The sequence below is a fragment of the Salmo salar genome, chromosome 02 (genome assembly GCF_965601325.2).
Source record: "Salmo salar chromosome 02, fSalSal1, whole genome shotgun sequence".
Classification (NCBI taxonomy): domain Eukaryota; kingdom Metazoa; phylum Chordata; class Actinopteri; order Salmoniformes; family Salmonidae; genus Salmo; species Salmo salar.
In genome coordinates this window covers 39,916,811-39,929,446 of record NC_138292.1, presented here as the reverse complement: position 1 = coordinate 39,929,446, position 12,636 = coordinate 39,916,811, and the positions used below count along the sequence as shown (strand labels likewise).

At 46.2% G+C, this 12,636-nt stretch overlaps 1 protein-coding gene across 2 annotated transcripts in view; it reads left to right on the top strand.

Moving 5' to 3' along the window:
• Positions 1-119: 119 nt before the first annotated feature.
• LOC106582842 (protein argonaute-3) overlaps positions 120-12,636 on the top strand; it is a 53,605-nt gene continuing 41,088 nt past the window's right edge. For both annotated transcript variants that reach the window (XM_014166360.3, XM_014166350.3), the window contains exon 1: positions 120-1,524. In XM_014166360.3, coding sequence (XP_014021835.1) covers positions 1,506-1,524 — 19 coding nt within the window. In that variant the 5' untranslated portion in view covers positions 120-1,505. The remainder of the gene's footprint in view (positions 1,525-12,636) is intronic.

Below are 12,636 nucleotides of genomic sequence, written 5' to 3'. Positions count from 1 at the left end.
CTCTTGTTGATTTTTGTGTACAGACAAACGTAATGCAGTTATGGTCAGTCCTGGAAAACCCAATTGTATGCAGGTTTTTATTTTTTATTATGACATATCTGTAGCCTAGCCTAAATCACATAAAGCTCCAACCACTATCTCTGAAACCTTAATAGATTTAAAACAAATGTATGTCAGTCTACAGAGAGGAAAAGGGAAACATTTTGACATAAGGACTGAGATGTTCTCTGTGTTACTGTAATATGATTTATTCCCATTGGCTAAAGTCAAAGCACAGAGTTTGTAAACTGAGGCTAAACATCGCGAGACTTGCAGGAACGCTTGCGAAACTGGTCAAGCAGACCAGGCCGGGGTTTGGGGTTCGACAAGTCAATGAGAGAAAGTGAAAAATTCTTCCTTAGTTGTTAATTTTTCGAAATCTAAAGGCACAACCTAGATTCGATCCAATGTCTTAAGTAATTGAACATGTTATTACTCAGACCTCGTGAAAGTGACAGACTGACTCGTTTTCATTTTCGTCAAAAATAACATTGAGGGGGGGTGCCTTTGACGGCGTGCACATGCGCAATTATTCGCGAGACAACCGTTAGACCCGATGACGTGTTTCTGCGCATGAGCTTAGCTAGCTGACGTGTTCGGGGATTTCTAGTGGAGAATCAGTTTCTGCCTATCTTCCTACTGTACTGTCTTTGGGCGAAGTGCTTCATTCTGACGTTTGGCGTTTCCTATTTGAGATAGAACCCACCTCTTCCTGTCGGTGCCAGAGTAGTAACTTCACCATATTTAGTTGGTCAGAGCCCTACAGAGTTGAGCACAGGCAACCGGGATGAAAACCTTAGCCATATCGACGAATGCAACCGGGAGTTGACAGCCTAGAAACAGGGAGACTGGCCGCTGTTGGAGAGTGACATCAGTGGAAACAAGGCTGCACATATCGTTAGCAGACTTTGAGTGATAAGTAGCTGTCTAATGTCGGATGAGAATTCGAACTAGTAGTCGTAGGTAACTAGATGGCTAGCTAGCTAATTATCGCCAACTAGCAAGCCTTAAACTCGATTTCTTCTGGACGTAAAACTGAACGTATCAGATTTTTATTCAGCAAACTGGTAATAAACTAAAGAGACCAGTGAATCTGCAATTATGATATCTTGACATTGTCTGTTAGCTATGTTTGTCTCAATCCATTTGCTAATCTAGCAGCTAGCTAGTTTATCATCGTCGTTGAGGCTCGAGCCAGTATCGCCGTGGCAGTGTATTCTGATTGGATACCTTGATCGTGTGAACGACTTGCAGACACCGGGACACGGAAGACCCTCATCCAAAGGGACTGGAAAAGGGGCCCGTTTGACAGTGAGTAGAGAGGAGAATTCCGGGGAACCCGTAACTACTCGGTTACATCGCCTGTGTGGTATTGTGAACTGCCGATAAACCAGATTGAACCAAGCAAGAGTTCCAGACATTTGTCATCTGTGATCCGGGGAGTGAACCGGACAGGGACCTCATGAATGGAAATCGGAACGACAGGTAATTTGCTGTCATTGCTCATATCATGCCAAAATGATTTACTAAATTGTTGCATGTTTCCCAACACTGACATGGCAACACAAGCAGAAAAAAATAAACTTATTTGATTGCTAGTTGGCCAGCCAATGTGAGTTTTTTTGTTGTTGTTGGTCCATGTCAATTGCCTTAAGACACAACGCCAACCCACAGGTGTTGGTTGAGGTGTCTCGTTCGTGGCTAACTGCTTTTAACTACGCTAATATTTACACTCTAGAATTGCTAGTAATTAGCTTGCAAAAAAAAAACAGAATAGTCCGCTGGAAGCCAGAAGTTAAATAACTTGGGTCTGTTTTCTGCTGGCTTCATGTTAAAATAAGTCCTGCATGTGTGCCTTATGTGGACAAAAGAGGAATACTTTTTGGGGGGGCATTTCTTTTGACGTGAGGTAAGCAGAGGGGGAGTGGGTCTACAACATACGTTTGGAAAGTCTGTTTATTAACCCGATCCTTTAGATATGAATACGATTCCCCTTCATAATGACCAACCGTCCTGCCCACGGGCACAATAAGTTGAAATGGAATTGTATTTAACGTCTGGCTTCCCCCACGGACTGTTTTTGTGCAACCCAGTACAATTGAAAGCAATGCTAGTGTATGTAAATACACCCGCTGTTGCTAAAAGCACCTAGGTAAATTCATGAATGGCCACCAGCTACTTTTTGTTTAACTGTAGCTAGGGGACTTCCTTAACAGTTGTCTGTTGGCCATGTGTGAGTCACAGGTGAAATGTCATTCTATACACACACCATGAGGGAGTACAGTGTCTTTGAAGTCTTGTACAGTTGGGCTAGTCATAAGTGGAGGAATGAAATGGAGACTTAACAAAAGTTTTGTGGCATCATATTTCACACTTCAGCCTTTATGGGTATCTTCCTACTCATGACTCTCAATCGTTAGTCATAGAAAAGTCCAAATGGTTATGCATGATGAAATGTTCAGCACACAGGTAATTGGTGGCATCTTAATTGGGGAGAACGGACTCGTGGTAATGAGTGGAATAGTATTAAACACGTGGTCTCCTGGTGTTTGATGCCATTCCGTTTGCACCGTTCTGGACATTAATATTAGTTGTTCTCCCCTCAGCAGCCTCCTGTGGTTCAGCAATAGGCTCATCTTGTATGTCACCGCAGACATGTGCCACGCTGTTTATCAGACGTCAGTAGGGCCCAAATAAATCAGTTATGGAACATGAGGACAGAATCATGAAATCCAACAATGTATTAGCCCAAGTTAATTGCAAGACATGAACAAAATGATTTGCATTTTCCTTCAACTTTCTGAAACGGTACAGGAATGCCCCTGTTTGCTTTTTTTATTTATCCTTCATTTTGCCAGAGAACAGTCTCATTTACAGCAGATGAATGAACCAATTGTAAACTGGGGATGGTTAGGTGACCGTATGAGGGCCAGATTGGGAAGTTAACCCAGTTGTCCTGGCTAACACCCTTACAAGTGCCATGGGATCTTTAATGACCACAGAGAGTCAGGACACCTGCTTAATATCCCATCTGAAAGATGGCACCCTACACAGGGAGAAATCCCCAATCACTGCCCTGGGGCATTGGGATATTGTTTTTAGGCCAGAGGAAAGGGTGCCTCTTACTGGCCCTCCAACACCACTTCCAGCAACATCTGGTCTCCCATCCAGGGACTGACCAGGACTTTCCCTGCTTAACTTCAGAAGCAAGCCAGCAGTGGGATGAAGGGTGGTATGTTGCTGGCGTACATGCTGTGTGCGGTGCGCACATATGTCTAGTCTACCGTTTGTGATAATGCTAATGATAACCGTTTGCTGGTAGATGGAAAGGCTTTCCCAAAAACCGTCTCAACTAAATGTTAACTAAAAAGTAGCCTGTGCTAACCTGGCAGAATTCTATCATTATTTCCATCAATCCAGTGACAATTTGTTTAGCTAACTCTGCATGCACATTAGCGCTACAGAAACACCGCAAGCCAAACAACTGTCTCTAGCTGGTGCACACTTGCATTAAAGGGTAACTACACCAACATCTCTAAGATTTTTTTTCCCCCATACCTCAAAATTGGTCCCCTGATGTTTGAGCATTGTTATGGACTTAGAACATACAGTTCTGTTGTCCTAGTTCAGAAGAGGCAAAGTTACTGACTACTTTTCCTTATTCAAAGCATTTCAGTTTGAATGGTCAATGGGACTGCATGGTCCTGTTGGTCATGTTTTCTCATGAGTAGACTGCAAAACAGTGGTGACGTGTAGGCTAGGCCTAAATCAACAAGGGAAGCATCCATAATAGAGTAGACCCTGTATAACCTAGATGGTCGCCTAGGTCAGACTGTTCCTCCTTGCCTTTTACAATGACAGCCAGGGAAACCGTTTTTACAGTTTGCATTGTCTGTAGTCGTAACGGAAGCTTTCCACTTCTCCTGCAACGATACCCTAGCAGGTAGACCCAGTGAGTGACACCTGATACGGCCAGGCCAGACAGAGCTATATTGATTTCCTCCAGAGGAGGTCCCCCCTGGCAACTGACCTCCAAGCCTCCTCAGGTTGTAGAGTTTTTAAAAGGGGGCTAACTGGGCCATGTTCATTATGCACCAAATGGTAGACTGCGGGCTACAACAGGGTGGGACTATCTGGACTTTGACTGATAAGAAACGCTAATTTTTGCTTTTCTGTTTCAAAACATTTTGCTACAGTGTGCCCTAAAAAACAAACCTGAACAGGGTAGGTGTTTTCTGTCCGTCAGCTGCGTACCCATGAGGGGGAACAGAACAGTGGGACTTGATTCCTCAGTGAATGATTGAAAGGGGGCCCTCGTCGCTAAGAAGAGTGTGGCGTGAGAAAATGCTAATTGATTGCCAGGCCTGCTTATTAACACAATGTTCATTCCAACGGTCGTCTGGCAGCATGCAACGTTTGTGCAGTTTGAGAAACAGACAAGATTAGCTAGTGCTCATAGGATATGACTTCAGCTTTTAAACATCCATCACACAGTACATGTAGTTGCTGCTGCTCCAGTTTCAACTGTTCTGCCTGCGGCTATGGAACCCTGACCTGTTCACCGGACGTGCTTGTTGCACCCTCGACAACTACTATGATTATTATTATTTGACCATGCTGGTCATTTATGAACATTTTAACATTTTAACATTTTGACCATGTTCTGTTATAATATCCACCCTGCACAGCCAGAAGAGGACTGGCCACCCCTCATAGCCTGGTTCCTCTCTAGGTTTCTTCCTAGGTTTTTGGCCTTTCTAGGGAGTTTTTCCTAGGGAGTTTTTCCTAGCCAACGTGCTTCTTTCACATGCTTTGCTTGCTGTTTGGGGTTTTAGGCTGGGTTTCTGTACAGCACTTTGAGAATATCAGCTGATGTACGAAGGGCTATATAAAAATAAATTTGATTTGATTTGTAGCTCTGTCTGTATGCTATTTGAAAGGCAACACATGATCATAAAACGTTCATATGAGATTGGATATTACACTGAGCAACATGTAAAGTGTTGGTCCCATGTTTCATGAGTTGAAATGAAAGATCCCAGAAATGTTCCATATGCACAAAAAGCTAATTTCTCTCCAATTTTGTGCATAAATTTGTTTACATCCCTGTTAGTGAGCATTTCTCATTTGCCAAGGTAATCCATCCACCTGACACTTGTAGCATATCAAGAAGCTGATTAAACAGCATGATCATTACACAGGTGCACCTTGTGCTGGGGGACAATAAAAGGCCACTCTAAAATGAGTAGTTTTGTCACACAACACAATGCCACAGATGTCTCAAGTTTTGAGGGAGCGTGCAATTGGCATGCTAACTGCAAGAATGACCACCAGAGCTGTTTCCATGGAATTTAATGTTCATTTCTCTACCATAAGCCGCCTCTAGTTGTTTTTAGAGAATGTCCAACCGGCCTCACAAACACAGGCCATGTGTATGGTGTCGAGTCTGCGAGCGGTTTGCTGATGTCAACGTTGTGAACGGAGTGCCCCAGGGTGAGATTATGGTATGGGCAGGCATAAGCTACAGCCAACAAACACAATTGCATTTTATCGATGGCAATTTGAATGCCCAAAAATACCGTAACGAGATCCAGAGCCACTTTAAAAAAAAAAATGTATTAAAAAAAATAAAAAATTCATTTGTGCCAAAAGTTGTATATTTTTGTTCAGTATAGTATGTGATGTTGCGTTCTATTGTCAGTTGGGGTTTTGGGTGTGTAACCTAGCATTTTTAATAGTGCATGAGAAGTGCAGCTGCTTCCTGTTGTAATGGATACACCCGTGACATACACACACTCATCTGCACACCCCTGTGTGGGGCTTACCGAAAGAAAAAGGGACACCACACAGGCAGTACAGGTGACCCCCACCCAAGGGTGATTGACTCAGTTACTAACTATCAAGAGGGTCTTCTAGGTAAATGTGGTTGAGGTACTTAAAGTTTGTTAGCAGTAGCTATGTTTGAATAGGCATATATGGTAGTTTACTTTGTCTTTCTGATTCACACCCTCCCCTCTCCTTCCGCTTGTTCTTCCCGCTCTGTTTTGTTTCACCTAACCCCCCCGTCCACCACCTTTCGTATCCTCCCTCCTTGATCTCTCTCTCTCTCCTGCCTCTGTAGCTCCTCACTTTATTTGAGTAAAAAAGGCGGGAAGTCGATAACCCCCTTTGATTTTCAAATCCTTGTCCAAAGCTAGCCCATTTGGGACACATTGACCCACTCACATTTTTTACATTTACATTTTAGTCATTTAGCAGACGCTCTTATCGACTTACAGTAGTGAATGCATATATTTCATACACTTTCATACATTTTATTTCTGTGCTGGCCCCCCGTGGGAATCGAACCCACAACCCTGGCATTGCAAACACCATGCTCTACCAACTGAGCTACAGGGAAGGCACAATCTCACAATCATGAGATGTTGACTATCAGCTAGAATATTCACACACAGGCTAGGCCTGAGTAGTATTCATTAGGAACCAACCGGAAGAAAACGGACAACCTGGAGTTGTCCTATGAGGAAATACTCAATTTCTCTTCCCGTTACAAAGCGTTTTTCGTTGCGTGCCTTAATGAGCCTGTGTTCGTTAGGATCTTGCAGCCTGTGTCCCCATAGCCTAGAAAGGAATGTTATTTTTCACTTCTAACAAGTGAATTAAATTAAAACAGCCCATGCATGTGTGCTAGATTGAGAAGCATCTCTGTCTGTGTCGACCTTCACATGTTGTGAGTGTGGCTAGTATTGAGCTCATGTGGGTGGGCTTTGTGTGAGAGCTGGAGGGGGAGGGAGATGCATCAGTGAGGGAGAGCCAGAGAGGGAGTGACTCACAGAGCCAGAGAGAGGGGGGGGGAGAGCGCGTGGGGATAGATGGAGAGGACTGACTGAGTCAGTAGGAGGGCCCAGTTGGAGTGGGCTGTAAAGGCTGGGGGATGTCTCAGCTCTGTGGGATGAGGAGGAGGCCCGGATTGGGCACTCTTCTCTCCTTCCTGAGCTCTGTGTTTAGTGAGGACCATTTAGCCTAAATCTATGGGGGGGGACACAACATGGGGGGGTTCAGACAGGAAGTGAGGGACCCAGGGCTGATGTGAGGGGTGTCTTAAGGGGGTAACCAAACATGTTTTCTGGGAGAACTGAGGGAGAGAAGACGGAGCCTGACATTGTTGGAAGTGAGAAATTATCCCAGAAAAGTATTTTTGTTTGTGTGCTGTCTTGAAACAACGCATTTGATTGGCTGGCACTAGTAGTGATATACAAAAATACCTGACTGACTTCATTGAGATGAGCCCACAGACCATCAACCTGCGTTTTAAACCATTTCACCTGCGTTTTAAGTTTTTCGCTTCAACAGAGTGATCAGGGGCCTGCAACTGTAGTTGTCCTTCACAAAAAATACATTAGTGCAACACATTTGGCAGAAAATAGCATCAATTTCAGAAGTGCAATGATGCATGGCCATTATATTTCTAATGTTTATCATGGAAAGAATGTAGCCAGATACATTTCCTAATGTTTTGCTAGAAGTTCATCTTGCAATTTACCGGAGAAAAGCAGCTAAACATCAGTCAGAACACTGTCTGCTGATAGAATGCCCTTTCATGAGTTCTCATCCGAGTGGAGAAGTGCAACTGAAGCACAAAATGAGTCTGATGCCCAGCAGAAACTCCAATAAGAAGCATTTTAGATTTGCGTTTACAAAACGCAGCAAGAGATTTGTTCTGCGTTTTTATATTTTTTGTGACCCCTGGCCTAACACATCTCTCCCTCCTTCCTATTCCTAATCACAGTCTGAGGTTCTCCCTGACCACTAAACATGTTTTATTGTCCTCTCCCCTCCGCTAGTACCCTGATGTTCCGACCAGACTAACAGAGCTAGCTCATTCACGTGTTGGTGTGCGTATCCGCTCTAGGTCCAGCCTGCCTTGCCTTCCCCCCCCCCCCCCCCCCCCCCCGCCATCCATCCTGAGAGTACTTCATGTTGCCTCTCCCTCCTCGGTCTCCCTGTACAGATTTGGCTTGTGTTTGTTTGTGGAGTGAGTGGCCTCAGCTGTGGTGGCTCCGGTCGGTGCCCAACACTCTCAGAGCACTGAGGTAGATGGGACAAGTGACAGAGGGGGGAATAAACTAGTTGTTTGACACGCATCAGTCCCTCCCAGCCCGCGGCGCTCTGTCACTGTGTGCGTCCGTCCGTCCTCGTGTGCCTGGGTCGCTGCCTGCTGTGACTGACGCCTTTGTGCCCCGCATCGGAGCACTCGCCCTGTTCCCACAGCCCAGGCCTATCCGGATTAGACATACAACAGCTGTATTGTGTGTGTGTGTGTGGGGGGGGGGGTGGGGGGGGGGGGTCTGCCCTGCATCTGTGTGAGTACGTTTTCAGCCAGTCATTGTGGAAGGCAGTGGGACCGAGAAAGGGAGAGCCCAGACTTGATGTGTAATGGTAACTAGGTCATGTTCATTAGGGCACACCGTTGCAATATGCTTTAAGAGTTTCTTGCAATATGTTTTAAAAGTTTTTGTTGGAGTTGATTGAGTTCAGGTAGTAGAATGCATCTCTGTTTGAGTCTGTTTCGGAGTGTTTTCATTCATTCCAAGCCTACTGAACATGACCCCAGTCAGTGTATGTATCTGCTGCTTTTCAGGGATGTGGTTACTGGTTTCTCTCCTAACCTGTGATAATATAGCCCAGTAATTTTTCACCTCACAACATTAAACAGCGTCCAGTCTATGAGTGTAGCAAGCTGAGGTCGCCTGAGATCGAACGCCGGCTTGCTCATAAGACACTGAAATTAAATAAATGATGGAACAACTGCACAAAGCCAACCTTGTCGAGTTTATAGCTTGGGTCCCATTTTGGCACATCCACTTCTGTTACAGTTTGACGGAGAAATGGTCATTACAAGGTCAGTTCTGTGATGCCTCCTTATCTCTCCACATACCCACTGACTTGTTCTTTCTAATATCAGGGACATATTCATTAGGCACCAAACTGAAGAAAGCGGTCAGAAACAGGGAAGAACTATCTGACCGTGTCCAGTAATGCTAGTTTTTGTTTTCTGTTGTACACTGTTTTCCTACGGTATGCCCTAACGAATACTACCCAGTTTACTGCCTCTGTCAGTTGGTGTCTGTACTGTAGTCCGTAACATGCGGTCGGGAAACAAAACGAGACAAAGCGTTGAAAGTACCTAGAATTTTTCTGTTTGGAAAACACTTTCTTCCTTTTACGACTCTTCTGAGCACACACGCGCACACACACACACACTTTCAGAGTAAACACATGAGGGGGAGGTTTCCTTGAACCTGCTCCCTCTCATCGCGAAATGACGCAGACCACAAGCCTTTGATGCCTCCACATGGGCTTTAAAGTAGGCCATCTCTCATTGTCAGCAATCTCGTTATGTCTATGGGAAGGCCTATAGGTCACAGGTCATGGTATTCCAGGATAGTTGAGTACTAATCATGTTATGCATTTTAGGCATCAACTTTGTAGTTTTGTAGACTTCAACATTTTTGGTTGATCCATTGGTGTGTATCTCAGGTCAATGAGGTCATATGAGCAGTTAGTTCAGCTTCGCACTCCTTTGTGTGTGTGTGTGTGTGTGTGTGTGTGTGTGTGTGCCACAGCCACTGGTCTCTGTGCTGTGTTGCTTTCTTGGTACTGAGCATGCCTTATATGGGCAGTGGGTGACCTGAGGACAGGGCCAGCTTGGGGCCATTGGCCTACACAATGTCAGAGAAACCTCAGACTAGAGTAGTCAGCTCCCCCCTCTACTTACCTCCCTGCCCTGGCCCCGGACAGCCGCATCCCTCCACGACGTTCCCCTCTACAGTTCCCAGGGGCGTGCTTGTACTTGTTTTGTCTGCAAGGGGCTCAAATAGTTTAGAAGGGGGGAGAATTGAGAGATACTAGGCCGTGTGTGTGCTTGAGAAGCATTCTGAATTATCAGTGACAGAGAAAATAGGCTAACATGCCTTGGAATGGATTTTTGCGACGAGGCGTTTTGGGATCTAGTTTAGTTCTGCACACGAGTGTGTTTTGAATCCATTTCTTTGAACGTCTGAGGGAGAAATGGCCAGGAGGGTTAGGTTTAATAACCGGAAGCTTGGAAATGTTGAGTAGTTTGTGCCAATTTTTTTTTTTGTATTTTTTTTTTTGTGACTTTTTTTCTCTTTTTTTTTTTTTTGCCGTGTTCTGAATTTCTGATCTGCTGTTTGTGGGTGTGTGGGTTTCTCTTTGTGGCCTTGGTGTTTCTTTGTCTCGCTCGCTGCATGGTGGGATGACACTGCAGCTGCTTTCCTGTGTGTATGGTTTAGAGGTCGACTGATTTTATGATTTTTTTTTCACCGCCGATACCGATTATTGGAGGACCAAAAAAAGCCGCTACCGATTAATCGGCCATTTTTTAAATATATTTTTTAATTAATTAATTTTTTTAATTGTATTTTTTATTTGTAATAATGACAATTACAACAATACATTTACATTTACATTTTAGTCATTTAGCAGACGCTCTTATCCAGAGCGACTTACAAATTGGTGCATTCACCTTATGATATCCAGTGGAACAACCACTTTACAATAGTGCATCTAAATCTTTTAGGGGGGGGGGGTTAGAAGGACTACTTTATCCTATCCCAGGTATTCCTTAAAGAGGTGGGGTTTCAGGTGTCTCCGGAAGGTGGTGATTGACTCCGCTGTCCTGGCGTCGTGAGGGAGCTTGTTCCACCATTGGGGTGCCAGAGCAGCGAACAGTTTTGACTGGGCTGAGCGGGAACTGTGCTTCCGCAGAGGTAGGGGGGCCAGCAGGCCAGAGGTGGATGAACGCAGTGCCCTTGTTTGGGTATAGGGCCTGATCAGAGCCTGAAGGTATGGAGGTGCCGTTCCCCTCACAGCTCCGTAGGCAAGCACCATGGTCTTATAGCGGATGCGAGCTTCAACTGGAAGCCAGTGGAGAGAGCGGAGGAGCGGGGTGATGTGAGAGAACTAGGGAAGGTTGAACACCAGACGGGCTGCGGCGTTCTGGATGAGTTGTAGGGGTTTAATGGCACAGGCAGGGAGCCCAGCCAACAGCGAGTTGCAGTAATCCAGACGGGAGATGACAAGTGCCTGGATTAGGACCTGCGCCGCTTCCTGTGTGAGGCAGGGTCGTACTCTGCGAATGTTGTAGAGCATGAACCTACAGGATCGGGTCACCGCCTTGATGTTAGTGGAGAGCGACAGGGTGTTGTCCAGGATCACGCCAAGGTTCTTAGCACTCTGGGAGGAGGACACAAGGGAGTTGTCAACCGTGATGGCGAGATCATGGAACGGGCAGTCCTTCCCCGGGAGGAAGAGCAGCTCCGTCTTGCCGAGGTTCAGCTTGAGGTGGTGATCCGTCATCCACACTGATATGTCTGACAGACATGCAGAGATGCGATTTGCCGGCTGGTTATCAGAAGGGGGAAAGGAGAAGATTAATTGTGTGTCGTCTGCATAGCAATGATAGGAGAGACCATGTGAGGATATGACAGATCCAAGTGACTTGGTGTATAGCGAGAATAGGAGAGGGCCTAGAACAGATCCCTGGGGGACACCAGTGGTGAGAGCGCGTGGTGCGGAGACAGATTCTCGCCACGCCACCTGGTAGGAGCGACCTGTCAGGTAGGACGCAATCCAAGCATGGGCCGCGCCGGAGATGCCCAACTCGGAGAGGGTGGAGAGGAGGATCTGATGGTTCACAGTATCAAAGGCAGCAGATAGGTCTAGAAGGATGAGAGCAGAGGAGAGAGAGTTAGCTTTAGCAGTGCGGAGAGCCTCCGTGACACAGAGAAGAGCAGTCTCAGTTGAATGCCCAGTCTTGAAACCTGACTGATTAGGATCAAGAAGGTCATTCTGAGAGAGATAGCAGGAGAGCTGGCCAAGGACGGCACGTTCAAGAGTTTTGGAGAGAAAAGAAAGAAGGGATACTGGGCTGTAGTTGTTGACATCGGAGGGATCGAGTGTAGGTTTTTTCAGAAGGGGTGCAACTCTCACTCTCTTGAAGACGGAAGGGACGTAGCCAGCGGTCAAGGATGAGTTGATGAGCGAGGTGAGGTAGGGGAGAAGGTCTCCGGAAATGGTCTGGAGAAGAGAGGAGGGGATAGGGTCAAGTGGGCAGGTTGTTGGGCGGCCGGCCGTCACAAGACGCGAGATTTCATCTGGAGAGAGAGGGGAGAAAGAGGTCAAAGCACAGGGTAGGGCAGTGTGAGCAGGACCAGCGGTGTCGTTTGACTTAGCAAACGAGGATCGGATATCGTCAACCTTCTTTTCAAAATGGTTGACGAAGTCATCCGCAGAGAGGGAGGAGGGGGGGAGGGGGAGGAGGATTCAGGAGGGAGGAGAAGGTAGCAAAGAGCTTCCTAGGGTTAGAGGCAGATGCTTGGAATTTAGAGTGGTAGAAAGTGGCTTTAGCAGCAGAGACAGAAGAGGAGAATGTAGAGAGGAGGGAGTGAAAGGATGCCAGGTCCGCAGGGAGGCGAGTTTTCCTCCATTTCCGCTCGGCTGCCCGGAGCCCTGTTCTGTGAGCTCGCAGTGAGTCGTCGAGCCACGGAGCAGGAGGGGAGGACCGAGCCGGCC